The sequence below is a fragment of the Canis lupus genome, chromosome X (genome assembly GCF_011100685.1).
Source record: "Canis lupus familiaris isolate Mischka breed German Shepherd chromosome X, alternate assembly UU_Cfam_GSD_1.0, whole genome shotgun sequence".
In the NCBI taxonomy this organism is placed as follows: Eukaryota; Metazoa; Chordata; class Mammalia; order Carnivora; family Canidae; genus Canis; species Canis lupus.
Window position 1 is genome coordinate 55,783,398 of NC_049260.1, and position 17,447 is coordinate 55,800,844.

Consider the following 17,447-nt stretch of genomic DNA (forward strand, 5'->3'; position numbering starts at 1 on the left):
TATTCTCCCATAGCACTAGATAGATTTATTTCAGGGTGCCTGTGTGGCTCAGTTGGTTAGGTTGCTGCCTTCAGCTCAGGTCATGATCCCAGGGTCCTGGGATTGAGCTCCTTGGCGGGCTCCCTGCTCAGTGAGTAATCTGCTTCCCCCTCTCCCTCTGCCCCTCCTCCCTGCTTGTATTCTCTCACTCTGTCTCTCTGAAATGAATGAAATCTAAAAAAAAAAAAGATTTATTTCATTCTGCTTGTCTTTCAACTGTGTATCCTGGGAGCCTGCTGGGATAGGACTCTGGTCTAATTAAACTTTGTCTTCTCTGAAGCTCGTCATCTTAGGTCTTTAATATAGTAGGTCCTTAACAGGTAGCTGTTGAATTTTTTCCCTTCAAGTACTTGGAAACTTAAAGAGGACCATCTTCCTAGTGGATTCATTCAGTGAGGCAGGTACAAATGATTCTTAAACTGGGGCAGGACACCTCACTTCTTCACCCCTCGAGAGCTTTGAGGCTGTCTGGCCTTGGTCCTCCATATCCCTCATGCCTCCAAACACTGCTCTCCCTCGCCCAGAGAAGGCAAAAGACAATTTTAATTCTTTATTTGAAACAAACAATTCCAGAGACAGAAGGTTAGTCATGACAACAGCTTCTCACTACAACACAAGGGTGGGCATGGCTCACTGAAGGGATAGGCCAGACGCCTCAGAACAATATATACAATTTAAACAGTGGCTAAACTGGTGACAGTTATAAAAACACAAAAAGGAGGCAGGGGAACAGCAAAGCCACAGGGAAAGAACTGGGTATCCCCTTTGCTGGACACTAACAGTTTTCTGGAGCTACAAAGGCAAGATGGAGAAGAGAGATGGAGGCAGTGGGGGCAGGACCCCTGCCCACGGCTCCTCACCCATCCTTTGACCACAGATCCCATCCTGCATGACCTGGGGCCCCCACAGGCTTGGCCTGGCTCTTAACGATGGGGGAGGAACAAGGGTGGGGCACCCAGCCCCAGTCCAGGTCAGAAGGTAGTTTTTGCCTTGGGAAACTCTGTCCATTGAACTAAAGGGAGGCAGTTACAGAAGGGGGGCTAAGCATGTTGACATCATGGCTCATGCCAACCTAAGATGGCAGAGAGAGACAAACACATAAACCAAGGGGACAGGAGTCAGCTCTCCGTACTTAGAGTCATTTTCTGCCTTTAAGGAAAAGAAAGCATTCAGAAGTTTTTTTTTTTTAACTTGCAGCACCAAGGCTTGGTGCTTGCAGGGGTGGAGAGGGGGTTCCAACCACCAGTTATCTTATGGGAGGGGAAGATGATCTAATAAGCTCTGTGTTTTAGGTAGATGGTCCCCTCATCACTTTCAGAGTTTCTTTCAGATCATTCATAAAAGACCCTTCAGCATGGTACCAGAGAAGAGTAGAGAAAGCAGTGGACACAGGCAGAAAAGGCAGCTGGGCTCTTCCCTTGGCCGCACCTAGGAACTGGGGAGCTTTACCTATGTGGGATTGGTCAGGAAACCCAAAGCCAACAGGATCACCAGAGCTAGTAACTCCCTATCCAGGGTCTGGCCCCAGGAGAAGGGGTTTGCTCTGAAGCATAAAGAAAATGGCCTCGCCGCGTTTTGCCCATCACTGGGAGCCCAGCCCCAGAGTACAGAGGACTGGGGCCCTGTGGTTGTCAAGTGGCATGGACGAAGGTAAAAGCCAGGGGTTCCTAGGGAGGGCAGGGAATGGATGAGGGCAGTCGAGGCCCCTCAGAATGAGTAGCATTGGTTCCTGGGCCAGTCGCCCTGTGGGACGCGTCCCAGGACAGATATTGGTGTGAGAGACGGACATGGATAGCACACGGGCTCAGTCCAGGTCTTCCTCCCCAGGACGACCCAGCTCCTCATAAATCTCACGCACAGCCAGAATGCGGTTGAGCATACTCTCCAACATGCTGCGGTCCATGGGGATGACAGAATACCAGAGAGGTGACTCAGCGATGCAGGACCGCTCAGGTTGCAGGTAGAAGACATCGTTGCGAGTCCGGAGGCTTTCAGGACTGCAATGGTAAGGACAGTGGGGGTGGGGGAGGGGTGGTAGGATAGAGATCAATACCAGGGCAAGGCGGACCCCTGGAGTCCCCATAGTCCCCATGCTGATGCCGTTCCTGCAAACCCTCCAACTCACCATTTCGAGAGATAGAATTCATAGAACTTGACAGGGCAGCGGAGGGGATTCATGCGGTTCTCACGCTGCTCTAAGATAGGGGCTTCATCTTCTCTCTTCCGTTTCCCAGGACCCGTGTCTATAGAGGAGGCAAATGACCCAGAGTCATCAAAAGTGTGGTGGCAAAAACCACCTCCAAGAGCATGGTTCAGGACACAGAAGGCCTGAGGACACCAAATACAGCCTCAAAGAGAAATAAAGGCAGAAGTAGTCGGTCAGTCTCCCCACACCAAGCAGATATTCTGTAGGGGTGAGGGGTTTGCTCTGCAGGCCTCCCTGGTTCTCGCCACCAAAGCCTCTCTTTATAATCTCTCCCAAATTGATTTCCTAAAGAAGTCACCTCAGAAGTTATGCACACATGCTCATAAGACAGGCCCTGCCAGCAAGGCCAGGCTGACCTTCCAGGATAGAGAAGTAGCAACAGTGCCAGCCCCAGCACATGAGTCCCAGTGGAACCCCGGTGGAGGCTCGGGTCCAAAGCAGGGACCTTGGAAACTGCTCTCAGATGGCATGGCACTCCAGGGCCAGAATGGAAATCAAGGTGCAGTCTCTACCATGCCCAAAGAACACTGGAGAGCCTCTTCTGCACACTGGCAGCTCTCCCCCACAGCCAAACACACCCAACAGCTTTCCTACCTAGCTTCCCTTGGCCACACCACCTGCCCCCAGAGAAAGTAAATGACCTTGAACTGAGGAAAGCCAGGAAACAGGCAGCTGAGCCACCTCCTATTTATGCAAGAGCCACTGCTGGGGCAGGTGGCAGGGCCAGCTGTTCATAATGGCTCTGTGAACATGGGGACCAGGGACGGAAGGGTAGGGAAGCAAAGGAGTGGGCCAAGCTGGTGGGGATGGTGTAGCATGGGCGCAGAGAGCAGGCAGGGATAAGGGGGTGGGCACAGCCTCATACCTCGCCCTTTTCTCTGGCGGACCGGGGCGTAGTAGCGGATGCTCACCACCTTGGTGGTACCCCGGGGGGTGGTACACTTGCGGGACTGGCGGACCACATTGGTGAAAGACAGCTGCATGTGTTCCTCCGCTGTCTGCAGCCCAAAAAACTTAGTGTTGAAGAACATGAGGGTGTTGAGGAGGACAAAGGGCGAGTAGACCCCCAGTTGCTTGCACTCCCAGAGGTGCTCTTCCTCCACCCGGGAGAACACAGTATCTGCAACAGTCAAGGGGAAAGGGCCAGTGAGAAGTGATAGTGACTGGACCACCACCCACACCCAGCCACTTCTGACCCTGGATAACCCGCTCACGAGCATTTCCCATGCCGTACCCTTTAGGTAAGTGGCCACTGCATGTAAGAGCCCCTCCCCCATACTCTGCTAGAGTAGAGACAGAACTGGATTTTTTTTCTTTATAAGTAGGCTGTACGTCCAGCATGGAGGTGGAGTCCAACGCCGGGCTTGAATTCACGACCCTGAGATCAAGACCTGAGCTGAGATCAAGAGTTGGACATCTAACTGAATGAACTACCTAGGCAACCCAAACTGGATTTTTTCATGGTTTCCACCTGCATTTGGGGCCTCTCGCATCACCCTCGTTATAGGCAGGTAGATGTAAATCTCGAGTGGTCCCACAATGCCTTCTTTTCTTTCCTCACTTACCAACCAAACCTAGGCCACCTTTTTCAGACCCAGAGATAGGCTCTTTAGACCTAAGTCACATCCAAGGATGGGGACTCTGGCTCCTTTAGCTCTAAACCCTGAGGCCTCTGGTATATAACTCCTCCCCTCTGACCCTTTGTAAAGAGTGGCAGACCAAGGAACTCAGGAACCCTTGGAATGGCATATTGAAAAACTGTGAAGGAAAGGGCATAGGGGTTGCTATGTCTCTGTCCCTTACTGTTGGGGAGGAGTGTGGGCTGCCAAGTGCTCAGAGACTTGTTGAGTTCTTGAACGAAAGTCAGGTAGTAAAGGTCCGTGAAAATATTCACCATTCGGTTATTTTCCAGCAAGTACTGAAGAAAGAAAACCAGACATACATACAAAAGCTAGACTCTAGGTTCTAGAGGAAAGACATGATGCTGAAGGCCCCAAGCATGGCGCCCTTGGTGATGAGGAGGCAGTGGGAGAAATAGCTGCTTGGTTATGGGACCCAGAATGTTCTTTCCTGAGGACACCCACCACTCTGAGGTATTGGGGCCTTGCTAGAAGAGGAGGGAGTTTGGAGGAGATGTGTCAGAGCTGGTTCTTCACCAGGCCAGCGCCCCCTCCGTCACACAATGCACAGCCCACCTCTCTCAGTGGGAACTAACCATCACCACCACCACCTGACTCAAGAAACCTGGCTCTACCCATCCTTCCCTTTGTAGGATGGGTCTGAGGATTACCGAGGGGACCTGCTCAGGGTAAGAGACAGTGTGAGGAACACGGAGTGGGACAGAATCATTTCTGGTGGGACCCTGCCTCCTCTGTGGAGAATGATGGCAAGTTAGGCGGTGTGGAAGGAGTACCTGTTGGATGCCAAGACACAGATAGTAGATACTATCAGGTTCATATCGTTCACCATTGGGTCGAGTGATCTCTCTCACAAACTGGGCCAGACCATAGTTGAGTTCAGCAGCTGAGCAGGCCAGAATATCCTCTTTGATACGCATAGGTTTGGCTGCAGTGATATGCAATAGAGGTGGATGGGATTAAGAAAATTGCACATGGAGAATTGCACTTAGCTCCATTGTTAATCCTTTCATCCCTTAGTCACATCCAGCTCCAGAACAAACCCACCGATCTCAAAGAAAAATAAAAAGAAAGAGAAAAAAAAAGCCCTCAGCCTTGAAACCTAGATGGCCTCTCCCCTTATTCTATAACTCCAGCTTTTCCCCATCTTCACAGGATATCCTTGGGTGGCCACAGCCTTATCCTCTAGACACTCTCATGTCCTCACAGCACTGGCCCTCCTCTTCCTCTCCCCACTCTCCTCCCCATAGGGTACCTTCCTCCACTTCCACCCTCTCTGCCCCGGTACTTACGGCCAAAACGCAGCTCATCCCCCTTGCTTGTTTCTCCATTGGCATACTTTGACTGCACCCAGCACTTCCAAGCATTGACACCATATGAGTAGTTGAGTCCGGTACAGCTAGGCTGGCTGCTCATGGAGTCCCGGGAACAGCTCTCTGAAAGCACCAGCCGCTTTTGACCCTGGACGGGGAGAGAGAAGAGAGGCGTGACTGAGGCAAGGCCCAGGCACCATGGAAGCTAGTTAGGATAGCGTGGACCACCAGGGAAGCTGGGGATTGGTGTAAGAGCACAGCCAGCCTCCAGAGCACAGAGCCCCAGAAACAGCCCTGGTGACCTCGTGAACTGGGGAAAGAGAAAGTTTGGCTATTTTTTGGTTCTCATGATGGTAGAGAACAGAGGCCAGGGCAGTCAAACTAAGGCTGCTGGCTTGGCTATGGGATCCTCTCCCAAGCTCTTTGAGCCTCCTCCCCTCTTTGGTGGATCCAGCACCCCAACCCTCACCTTCCTCATGGTGCGGGGAAGATCTTGTTCAGCAGACACATCCTCGGGCCCTACAAGGCCACAATCAAACAGGAAGTCTACACTAGGGTTAATGTCCAAAGGATCTGTGAAGAGAGGAAAGGAAGAAGAAATTCAATTTTTAAGACCTCAACCCAGAGGTGAGCCTCCCACTTGCTCACCTGGAGGTGAGCCTCCTACACAGCTTCACGGTCTGCAAGAAGAACCAGCAAAGTCATCCCAAGAACATGCTCAGGGGCACACAAATACCAAAACTCATGACGATGGGAGTGTTCATTACACTACTGAGCTGCACACTTAAACATAGGTAAGATGGTAAGTTTTAGGTTCTGTGCCTTACCATGACTGAAGAGAAGTGCAAGACCCAGCTGTAAAATGGCATACCTGTCAGTACCTGTTGCAGTATCTCTGGCACTAAGTGCCCAGGAGAGCCTTTCGGCCCCAGGTCACAAGGAGCACTGTTTAAGGTCATGCTCAGGTCGCCTGATGGCACAGAATGCTACTGTATTCACTGGACACACTTTGCATCCTACTCACTCTTGGGGAAGTCCGCCTCCAAATCTTGCCCAGGCTCATCCAAGACATTGGCCATCTTGACAGCCATGGCTAGGACATCATCTCGAGCTGGCCCAAACAGGTCACAGTCTTCCAGAAGCCCCTCTGCACTCTGGTTGCTCACAAGATCTGGGAGGCGGAGAAGGTGGCTTAATCACCGCAACTCCTACCCAGTGATGTCACAGGCCTTCAGGGGCTGCTCCCAACTACTCCCTAGTCCCGGGAAGGCACCATGATCACCACGCTCCACCCCCTGAGGCTGAGAAAGACTGGTAGCACCTTGTGTCCCTCATTACCACCATCCATGGCATACCACAAAGGTCAGATGAGGCCTTGTCTAACTCCTCAGCCTCTGCAATCATTTCTGCCATAGCCAGGATGTCGGCCTCCAAGGGGTTGGAAGGGATCTTCACCTTCAGCTCCTCGATGGTCTCCACAATCTTGTCTGTGCTCTCCAAGGTAGTGGGTAGGAACATGGGCACAGGTACCTGGAGGCACACATTCCAACTAGCCACCAATAACCGGCAGCGGCAGGTGGTGGGTGGGGGCAGCTGGCAGAGTGTGGAGGAGGGTAGGTCTTGGTCCTGAAGTGAGTAGAAAAAACCGCGGCCGAAGGGCAGGGAGAATTACCGGGATGGGCATTGAGAAAGGCACCGGGACTTTCTGGCAGTACAGATGCATAGGCACTGGCACGAAGATGGGCACTGGGATGGGCAGCACAATCACCTGGGGCTTCCACTCTTCTGCTGACAAGAGAGGGGGTCTGCTCAGAGCCTCTGCCAGATCTATCACAGCTGGCCTGGGACCTGATGCTTGCTCGTTGCCCCAAAAAGCTCTAATACCCACTCAGCATGACAAACCTGCCCTCGCACCAAAGGTTGAGAGATAACTCTATGGATCTAGGACAACTATATGCACCATACCTCAGCCACCTTAAAAAAAAAAAAAACCTTTATCTGGTTCCTGAGCACAGGACTAGAGACCTAGGACTACAGAATGCACAGCCCACGATGTCTAGGTACCCCAGCTCACCTGTTTGACTCCCTTTGGACTTCATCTCCACCTTGCAGGAAACCCCCCGATTCTGCATCAGTGGCTTACACATGGCAGCTTTGTTTTTGCGGGGTGTTGCTGGGGGCGGTGGGGGTGGAGGAGGGGTGGAAGCAGTAGGAGACGTTCGGGTCTTTGCAGGGATCTGCAGAGACAGGAATGTCAGTGCTGCCAACTCACCAAACTTTCTTCTGAGGCCATCCAACCCCTCGGCTTTGGCCCTGACCTTGCCCAGATTCCCATTTTCCTCTGGGGTCTTCACTGTATTGCTGTTCTCCACTTTGGTTTGAGACGGTGTCTGGGGCTTTGACTCAGAAGAATGACCTATAGATCAAAACAGATAGGGGCGCCTGGATGGCTCAGTCAATTGATCGTCTGCCTTTGGCTCAGGTCAAGGCTCAGGTCATGATCCCGGGCCCTGGGATCGAGCCCCTCAGTAGGCTCCCTGCTCAGTGGGGAGTCTGCTTCTCCCTCTCCCTCTGCCCCTCCCCCTGCTGGTACTTTTCTCTTTCTCTCTCTCTCTCTCTCAAATAAATAAATAAAATCTTTAAAAAACAACAACAACAGATGAATGCTTTCATCTGGGGACCTTGCTCTCAGTTCTCCTCCCCTGTTCCAGGAGAGCTCCATTAAGAGCTGCACTAAATGCAAATGGATACCTAGAAAGTCTCCTCCTTGCCAGCCCAGATCTAGTCTTCTCTGGGCCCCAGCAATGGGGGCCAAGAAGATTCTTTGCTCCTGGCTGCCAAGAAGACCAAAAAATAGTTTCCCCAAGAACTCACAATTTAAGACCTTCCACGCAGATGACCCTCAGAAGCTTAATCCCCCCGAAACAGTGGAGGGGCTGAGGTAACCTTCTAGAAACAATGGTCTTCAGTCTCTCTAAAGGTAGAGCTTATGCTGATGCTCCCTTCTCTCGGAAAACTAACTACGGTGCCCACATCCCCCATTCCACCTGGGTGGGTTCATTCCCTAAAACACATCCTTGATAGAGACATAGTAGACTCAAACTCTAAGAACCTTCAAACAAGGCTCCCCCTAGTAGCTGCACCATCCAGAAGCTACAAGAGACCACAGTACCAGGAGCTCTGGCCAAGGATGAGATGTAATCATGAGTGGAAGAAAAGAGGGGCCAGGCCCAGGGTCAGAAGGGTCCAGGCCGGTTCTAACAGAGTGTGCCGCCCCCACCCGCTGCCTAGGACTCACTGTTCAGAAGGCTCTCAGGCCCACTCTGGGTATCCAGATTGGGTTGGTTCTGCTGGCTGTAAAAGCGCAGCAGACACTGTTGGTTGCAGAAATGACGGATCTGTCCGCGCCAGTGGATGGTCTCCAGCAGCTTCCCCTGGCGCTTACAGGCATGGCACCGGGCAGCCTGGGGGTGTCGATGGGACACGGTCAGATCTGCCTGCTTAAAATGTTCTGGGCCCTTGGCCCCAAGGAGAAGCCATGCTGCTCCCCTTGGGAGATGGGCCAGCTGGAGCCCCCTCCCTGAAGATGGGCCCACTCACCTCCCCCATGTCAGTGCTACAGCCCCTGCTTCCTGCTGCCCCTGTCCCCCCTCTCTGACGCACCACACCCCTCACCTTGCAGTACCACAGCAGGTACTTGCTCTTGCAGTCCTCGCTGCAGAAGTCCCAGGTGCTGCCATCCAGTTGCTCGGTAACCCCCCGTTGGCAGGTCTGGGAGCAGTAAGTACAAGTGATACAGCATAGCCCCAGCTTCTTAGTGAAGTCCTGTTTGTACAGCAGCACACAGCCTGGAAAGAGGGCAAGAGGGAGGAGTCCTGAGACACAGAGATCACCTAGGGCCCCCTGAGACCCCACCTTCTCAAGGTGGTCCACGTAAAAGTTCCCACAGCCTCTTGAGCCCAAAGCCTCTGGATGGACACGGAGGGGAGGGGAGCAGGAGATGGGAGGGGAAGAGGAGTGCATTCTGAGCAGAATGTGCCCAGAATGTGCCCCACAGGCCACACTTCCAGCCCTCCCTTCCCTGCCCAGTCCGTGGGAGAGGGGTGAGGTTACAGGGCTCTCTGCCCCTTCCCCACCTCCTTACCTTCACTGCAGAAGCTCTTCTCCACTCCACTGAATCGGAGTTTCTCATGCAGGAGTTTCTCCTGCCGGCAGTGCTCACACTGGGACACCACACCCCGAAGCCGCTTGAAGTCCTCACAGCAATCCCGGCAGCAGAACTGGAACACCTGGTCCTGAGATGAGGGCACAGGGGCAGGGAGGATAGAGCTGTGACATCTGGGTCTGGTGATAGCCAAGTGGAAAGAGCCCTTCAGACAGATGTCTGGTGGTGTGGCCAGGCCAGAAGTCATTGTTGCGGGGCGGGGGATGGGCGGGGGTCTTACCTGCCAGTCCAAGACCTCAGGCTTGCCACTGAAGAGGCTGTGGCAGTAGTGACAGCTCAGATGAATGCCCCCCTCGGGGCTTGTGCGCTGGAGGGAAGGAAGACAAGTAAGGGAGGTGTGTGGTGGTGGTGGTGGTGGCGGGGAAGGGTGAGGGGAGGGGGTCGGGCTTGTTCTTTGCTCTGCCCAGGGCTACCTACCCCAATTCTCTCATCCCCATTCTCTGTCACCACACCCTTCTTTAATCCCTGGTCCAGGGTTTGGAGTACCTGGAACTTGGTCCAGCAGCTGGGGCTGCAGAATTGGTAGACTGTGCGATCAACCTTGTTGTAGTAACAGGGGTCAGAGAGGCTGCGGCGGCAGAAGCTGCAGGGTCGGGGAGGGCCTGGGGCACAGAGAGAAAGGGGGAGAGAGAGAGACAGAGAGAGAGACAGAGAGAGAGAGACAGAAAGAGAGAGACAGAGAGAGAAAGAGAGAGCACACAGAAGGTGTAAGGCAGGGCAGAGGTGGAACAGGAAACCCATGGGAAGATGTGGCCCGGGGCTGAGGTCGGGCAGCAGGGATTACTTTAGAAGAAGGGAGTATGGGAGGTAGAAGGAAGGCCAGCAGGGGTCTCAGAGAAGAGGGCTTTGCACCTACCAGTGAGCCCTGCCTGCTTCACTTTGTAAGAGGTGGTACAGCACAGGGAACAGAACAAGCTGGTCTTGCCATTACGATCCACATGTGATAGCATCTCAAAGTTCTTACAGAGGGTCTTGCACCAGACACATGGGTACACACGTGTGTTTTTCTGTGAGGATGGGGAAGGAGAGGCTGAGGCTGGATTTGTCCCTTCACTTTTATTTGTGAAATTTGGTAAAACATGAAAGATTTCAGGCATACAAAAAAAAGTATAGGTGATGATATAACAAAGACCTGTGTGTCCACCAGCCAGCTTCAAAAATAAAACATAACAGATACAATCGAAGCCCCCTTTATTTGTTTTATTCCTCCCAGCCCTCGACCCTATCAGGCACCTTTATTCGTCACCCGGGAACCGCACCCCCTTCCACAGCCCTCTAACAAACTACTCCCTCGGCCCCACCTTCTTGTACGCCCCCAAGCAGGTTGTGTTGCAGAACCGCTTTTGTTGGCCCTCGTGGAAGAGGAGCTCAGGGCCAGGGCTCCCGGTCTTGGTATAGATGTAAGCCCCGCACTGGTCACAACAGTTGGTTTTCAGTCCCTTGTTGGCGCGGAATTTGGAGAAGCAAGAGTCGCTGCAGAGCCGGTGTACCACGCTGCCATTGCTGACCTCGTGCAGGACCTGCCATACACATACATGCACACCTTGAGCTAGGGCCTGGGCACCACCACCCACCCCGAAGCAAGGATGGCCCACCCCGCCTCACCCTACACCTTCACAGCAGACAGTGGGCCCAGGGACCCCCCAACCTGCACATCAGGCTGCCGACTTGATGGTGAGGTCCCAGGAGGCAAGGAAGGCCGGCTGCATACATCCTGGAGAAGCTCTATCCTCGAATATGCTCCCTCACGATGGCTGCCTCTCCTCCCCACTCCCCTCTTCCACAGGGCCTGGCCCCTGCAGCCCCAGGAGTGCAGGGGCAGGTCAGGGCTAGCCAGGCTCTGCAAATCAGCCCCCATCGAGCTTCCTCACCTCTCCAGTCTTCTGGCATATGCTGCAGCGAGTGGCATCAGCTGGATCCCCAGACTGGGGGATTGGGCGCTGCTGCTGGGCCTCGTACAGGGAGAGACAGACAGATGTACAGAACTCATGGAAGGAGCCTCCTGAACCAGTCTGTGCCACAACGGAGTCCTTGGTGTTCCAGATCTCCCTGGAGGTGGGAACAGGTTTCAGTATTCATTCACTAGGCACCACCCTCTCCTTTCATCAACTCCCATCCCTCCTGGGGGCTGGGGATCGGGTGTTGGGAGACCAATGACCACAATGGGGCCCCAAATATTCTCTACTCTGGTGGGGGGGCTCCCTCCACTGCCTCTCTCTCAGTTCTGCTCTGCTAGGCTCTTGCCAACATGGTCTCTGCCTCACCCAATATTCTTAGCCTGCTCCCTCGCCCTCCCCACACCTGGGGCCTTCACATACTTCTTGCAGAAGGTACAGGTCTTTTTGCCCGAAGGCTTCTTAGAGAAAGTGGTGAGACAGGATGAAGAGCAGAAAAGCTGAGGCAGCCCCTTGCGCTGGTAGGCAGTCTGGCCCTTCTGCAGTGGCGTCCGGCAATGCGCACAGGTCATCTTGGCGCCTACCGCAGAGCGCCCGGCCCTCTGTGCCACGCTTGAGCGTAGGGACATGCGAGGGGAACGCCGGGGCCGGAATGGCACAAAGTCCTCATCGTTGGGGTCATCTACCATGGCATCAGAATCCTCATCTGACACTGGAACTGAGGAGGTGGGGAGAGGGGGCAGGGAGCAAAGGCTGCTGGACCAGGTCTCTGGCCGTCCCCCAGCCAACAGGTAGCTCAGCTGATACCGGGTCCCCAAGTGATTCCCCATCCCCCAGGTCCTGCCTTTCCACCCCCACGCCCATTACACTGGTATCTCAAGCCACTGGTGTCACTCTCCCTCAGTTAACTCCAGGATCTCCTGAGAAGGGCATGGGAGGGCTCTGAGTGAGAAGACTCTGAGACAGGGATGGCTCAGCTGAAACAGGAAACTCCATTCTCGCTGCTGTTGTTTTCAATTTACCCTACTGCCCCTGGTTCTCGTGCCAACCCACGGCAGAGACAGGCACTTCACACTCTGCAGGGCGCAGCACCACAGGAACCAGGGGATCTGTGGCCCGCCACATCCCACATAGTCACACTTCCTCAAGTCCTACTCACTGCTCTCAGTGGAATCCACAACCTCAGGTTTTGGAGGCTCTACTCTTCTAACGCGCTCGCTTCTCTTCTGTACCTTAGAAACACGGGAGGGAGGAAAGCTGACACCAGGGGCAGGCTAAATGGCCTGCTGCACTAGTGCAGGGTGGGGGGGGTACAGAGATGGGAGGAGGAAAGGAGAATAGGGACCCTTGGCCCAGCCCTTAGGAGGAGGGAAGAAAAGGAGGCTGGACTTTCTCCTTAAGAAGCAGGAGACATAAGAGCTCCCTCCCTCCTCCTAACTCTCCTCACACACACCCTCCATAGAACAACATCTGGGAGGGAAAATGAAGGGTCTGTCCTTCCCAGAGCTATAGGGGGAACCAGACTCCTTCCAATCCCCTCCCCCCTCACCCTTTCAGGCGGCTTCTCACTCGCCTTCCCAGTCAGGCCGTCTCCTGCAAAGGAAGCAGAAAACAGCCTAAATCTTGAGCTTGCCTTCACTACTCCCTCCCTGGCCCAACCTCTGCCTCCATTCCTGGGGAAAGACTTGCTCAGAACTGAAAGGGAAAACTCAAGTGCCTGTGGCTTCTTGGGGCCCCTCTCAGGGTTACCTCGAGCTCTGCACTAAGGGGAGGGGGGTGGCTATTCTCCAAGAAAAAAAAATAATCCTAGCCTCCCCACCAGCCTGTCCCAATCATTGGGAGTTAAGTAAAATCAGGTAATGCACATCTTTCATCAGAAAATTTGTAGTTCACTAACAAAAACAAATGCAACCACCCAAATGTAGGGAGGGGGAAGACAGATTAAGGTATGGATAGGTTCCCCTGGACTCAGGTGGTTATATAAGCCCTAAGACCCTGGTCACAACCTGGGAGAGGAAGAACAGGGGGAAAATGAGAGCCTCTCAAGTTCAGACTGTCCCTCTGAATTGTATCAGAGACACAATTCTAGGCTCTGCATTTCTCCCATTCCCCTGAAATCACTATACTGTTGGTGGCTCCAGAACCCAGTTTCATTCATCAAACCCAGAAACCCTGCTATCCTCTAGAACAAAATAGCTGCAAAGATCTTAGCACCAAGAAGCAGGGTGTCCTCTCCAAATTCTGAAGGACCCTGGCACCAACAGCTCACTGGGGTAAGAAAAAGGGAATGTCTCCCAACAAATCCACTCTTCCCAATGCACCCCCTGAAACCTCACCCCTATTCCTCTCCTACAGCCACTGAGCTGCCTCCCTACCCCTACTTTCCTTAATCTTTGCCACACACCCCCTTCCAAACTCCCAACTCCTCTATACTCTCTATATCTCCCTACTCTCATCCCTCCACCCTCCTCCTCCTCCTCCAAACATACAACCATGGCCTCCTTATCCATACCCTCTCACCATCCTGTATTCTCCAGCTGATTAGGCAACCTACCTGGCAAGGAAGGGTGTGCAGGAGGGCTAGGGCCCCCAGGTTTGGTCTGAGAACTGTTGATTCCATCCCCCAGAGTCTCTCCCATTGAAGGGCTGGGGGGACCATTTGGGCTCTGTGGCTGCCCTTGGGGAAGCTCCTCCTCCTGCCCAGGGGAACCCCTTCTCCCTGTAGCTATGTTGGTGGTCTCCTCATCTTCAATATGGGGGGACTGCAGTGTTATTGGCAAATCTGGAGCCAAAGGCTCTAGTAGCCCCTCAGGTGAAGAGGGATTTGCCCCAGCCCCTGGCTCAGGTGGTACCACCTCGGGGGTCTGGCCCCCTGGTCCAGGCTCTAGGGTCTGGTCTCCTGCATCCCATGCAAGGGTCCCCTCAGGACCGTGGTCCACCTCTGGGGGGGAGGGGGCTTTATAAAGCAGCCCCCCCAGCCCCAGCAGCTCAGTGGCTCCATCCAGGACTCCAGGGTCTTTTTCCAGGCCAGCAGGGGTGTCAAGCAGGTCCAGGGCTCCTGAGGATGGAGAAGGGCCAGGGGGTGCCCATCCTCGAGTTGGGGCAGTCTGGGATTCCAGTAGGTCCTCTCCAAATTCCATGTCTACTGGGAGGTCTCCAGCCAAGGGCTTCTCTGGTAGGGTCAATGGGTCAAACGGACTGGGGAAATCACTGGGGTCCATGAGGATGACTCGATATGGGCTGTAGATTAGGAGTAGAAGAGGGGGCAGAAGAGGTGGTCTTCGCCAGAATTCCTTCTTATACAGGTTCTGGGACACACCCCATCATCCACTTGATTTCTCATGAACAGCCCCAACCACAACCGACAAGCATTTCCATCGGCTTTGGTCCGAATGACCACTCCCCCCACCCCATACAGCGCCCCCTGTGGGGAGAGGCGTTCCCCGCCCTGGCCGGGTGCCCACACTCGCCAGGCAGTCCGTCGTTCCACCCTCCCGCCTGTCCCCACCACCCCACTGCAACTCCCAGTTCCCCTCCCCCCTTACCTTTCACTCCCCCCCAACTCGGGCTGAACGCCCCCTTAGAGTCTCCTAGGGCCTTTGCCACCAAGAGCTTTTCCCACCCCCGCGGTCTCAGTTCCTATCCCCTCCCCTCTCCCCTGGAGCCCCCCCAGCTCCCCTGTCTTTACCCACCCTGTCTGGCCCCACCCCCCCTCCCCGCGTTGCAAGGTCTTCCCTCAGCCCTTCCTTCGCCCCCACAAACTACCCTTCCTAACCCCTCCCCCCCAGTTACCTTTCAGGGTCGCCCACTTCCTCAGCCCCGTCCCCCCTTCCTATTGCTCCCCTAGTCCTCCTTCTCCTGTTGCCCACCCCCCATCTCAGGCATTTACAGGAAGACATTTTGGAGCTACGATCTCTTCTTAGACACCCCCCCCCCCCAGCTACTGCGAGATCCCGCCAGCAGGTTCGGTTCGGCTTGATCAGGCCCGACCCCTACCTGCGGCAGGGTTAGTGTAACGGCTACAAGCCTAGAACTGCAGACAGCGACGGCCCCGCGCTCCTTCTCCACCTCCCTCCCTAGCAGCCGGGACAGGGGTCGCGGCCCCTTTAAATGGCAGCGCCGCTCACAGCGCCCAGCGCTCTGCACCAGGCGGGCGGGCGGCGCCAGCAACCAACCCCATTGGCTGGCTCATGGAGGGGGCTCGCGAGACAGCGCCGGCCCCCGGCGCGAGACTCCCAGCCCAGTGGCCGCCTGGAAATTGCGGAGTGGAGCGTAGTCGTTGGAGATGGAGCTTGAGCCCCCGCCCGGGGCCCCGTTACTTGAGGAGGAAAAGATAGCCTCCGGAGCTTTGAAGCCCGCCCTCGGGAAAGGCAGCACCTCCTCTCCACAGAATGGCCAAGTACACTAACCCACAAAAAATAGATCTACGCACCTGCTTCTCTCACCTGGTTCAAGAGTCTTCTCCCCCTTGCCACCACCAACCGCCCCCCCCCGTCACACCCGTGCCCGCCCTGCCTCCTAGAGCCCACTCTACCCGTGATCCCCTCCTCTCATTCAAATGGTTCCCGGCCCCCTCCCCCTCCCCGTGTCTCTTCGCTTCCCACTCGTGTTCAACCCCCCAGCGTCCGCACCCCCTCAACAGTGCCTACCTACGCCATGCAGCAGGCGCCTGCCAAGATTACCCTCCCCCCAACCCCACCTCTCCCGGGCCCGCCCCCTGGGCGACTGTTGGGGTAATGAGTGACAGCGGAGTTGGAAGGGGAGGCAGGGACCCAACCCTCACGTGCCCCTCCTTCCCTTGTCTGCAGCCTTAAGCTCCCCTAACCATTCTGAATGTCATAGTTGTGGGGTGTCTAAAGCTTGGTCTCCAGCCACCCAGGGCGGGTTAAATGGCTCTGGCTCAGTGACAATGCCTATGCAGTAACCGTTACAGCCTGATGACCCCAAAACCAGGCCCAGCAAAGATACTCCCCCACTCCCTCAACGGTCTTGGGGTAAGTTCTGGGATGTTCTCCCCGAGTCTTCCTGCAGGAGCTCCCTGCGTTATCTCTTCAGTAGTTTTCCTCACCGAAGCCGATAGCTCCGTTTCCTCCTTTCTCTCAGTGCCTCTCCCTCCCTCCCTCCCTCCCTCCCTCTTTCTGTCCCTGTCTTTTTCCTCCTCCTTCTCTCTCTCTCTCTCTCTCTCTCTCTCTCTCTCTCTGCGGGTCTCTTTTTGTCTCATTCTGTCTCTGCCTCTCGTAGGCACAAGCACGCACGCGCGCGCACACACGCTTTCCCCCCTCTCCCTCCCTCCTCCTCCCGGATGGTCCTTAGCATGTGGGTGTGGCTGAGGGTGAAGCTTGAGAAGTGGGGTAGGGGGAGGGGGCACTAGCTTTAGGCCTACTGGTTTTTAAAAAAAATATGTGTGCCAGGATCCTTTCTCAGTCCCCATTATAGTTAGAGCACTTTGCAGTCCCCGCCCCCTACTTTCCTCTTCCAACCCCTAAGGGCTGGAGAGCTTTTAGTATCTGAGATACTGGAGGAGGCTCAGGCCAGAGGAGAGTCGTGTCACGGATTTAGGAACGCATAGGTTTGCTGTCCGGTGCCTGCTCTAGCTTATCTCTTTGCTCTGGGCCTTCCTTCCCACATTAAGCCTCCCTAGCCTTATAGTCCTAGGGAGTTTTATCCTCCCTTGTCTCATGCACCTTCCCAGACACCTTAATACTTCCGGGCTCCCCACATGGCCTTGAGATTCTCTTTGCTGTCTCCTGTATACAGAGATAAAAGCAAGAGTTTTCCCCTTCAGGTTTCTGAAACCCAGCTTCCTTTAGATTTTAAGGGGTATTCTGTGTACCCATTTCCCACCTTCTGCTTATTTCTATGTCTTTGTACCTCCCCATTTGTTCGACCTCAGTTAATCCACCTCATTCTTTTATATTGCCTGCCCTTCCAACACATGCTTGGATCCTTGGCTGGTCTGGTTGTGGAGAACGCCTGGTTTCAAGTTGAAGGGGCACAGACTGAGGAAGGATAAATTGTGTATTACTAATTCAGAGGCACTGTGGTTGCATAGAAGTATGTGGGCCCGGGGATCCCTGGGTGGCTCAGCAGTTTCGCGCCTGCCTTTGGCCCAGGGTGCGGTCCTGGAGTCCT

At 54.6% G+C, this 17,447-nt stretch overlaps 1 protein-coding gene across 5 annotated transcripts; it reads right to left on the reverse strand.

Annotated features, from left to right (window-relative positions):
- Window positions 1-575: 575 nt before the first annotated feature.
- ZMYM3 (zinc finger MYM-type containing 3) lies at window positions 576-16,024 on the reverse strand. 5 transcript variants are annotated; one of them, XM_038587674.1, is made up of 25 exons: window positions 15,965-16,024; window positions 13,870-14,555; window positions 12,865-12,908; window positions 12,475-12,547; window positions 11,739-12,033; window positions 11,292-11,469; window positions 10,722-10,940; window positions 10,277-10,427; window positions 9,907-10,022; window positions 9,641-9,727; window positions 9,340-9,490; window positions 8,871-9,043; window positions 8,494-8,659; window positions 7,514-7,611; window positions 7,270-7,432; window positions 6,868-6,983; window positions 6,551-6,725; window positions 6,220-6,366; window positions 5,665-5,768; window positions 5,175-5,343; window positions 4,659-4,810; window positions 4,049-4,163; window positions 3,111-3,365; window positions 2,165-2,282; window positions 576-2,036 (listed from the first exon to the last, which is right to left on the reverse strand). In XM_038587674.1, exons 2-25 carry the CDS (start codon window positions 14,534-14,536, stop codon window positions 1,844-1,846), a joined length of 4,125 nt encoding a protein of 1,374 aa, XP_038443602.1. In that variant the 5' UTR covers window positions 14,537-14,555; window positions 15,965-16,024; the 3' UTR covers window positions 576-1,843. The 5 variants fall into 5 exon arrangements, with proteins under 5 accessions (XP_038443602.1, XP_038443605.1, XP_038443604.1 ...); XM_038587677.1 differs by lacking the exon at window positions 15,965-16,024 and adding an exon at window positions 15,312-15,487 and having other exon boundaries at window positions 6,868-6,980; window positions 12,475-12,541; XM_038587676.1 differs by lacking the exon at window positions 15,965-16,024 and adding an exon at window positions 15,312-15,487 and having other exon boundaries at window positions 12,475-12,541.
- Between the last annotated feature and the right edge of the window lie 1,423 nt (window positions 16,025-17,447).

Excerpts from the sequence above, each read along its gene's own strand:
- ZMYM3 (XM_038587674.1), bottom strand. The coding sequence starts at position 14,536 with ATGGACCCCAGTGATTTCCCCAGTCCGTTTGACCCATTGACCCTACCA. Across the intron at positions 5,769-6,219 it reads GGAGGCGGACTTCCCCAAGA|ATCCTTTGGACATTAACCCT; the intron begins GTGAGTAGGATG and ends CTCTCTTCACAG. Across the intron at positions 4,811-5,174 it reads GGATGAGCTGCGTTTTGGCC|CCAAACCTATGCGTATCAAA; the intron begins GTAAGTACCGGG and ends ATATCACTGCAG.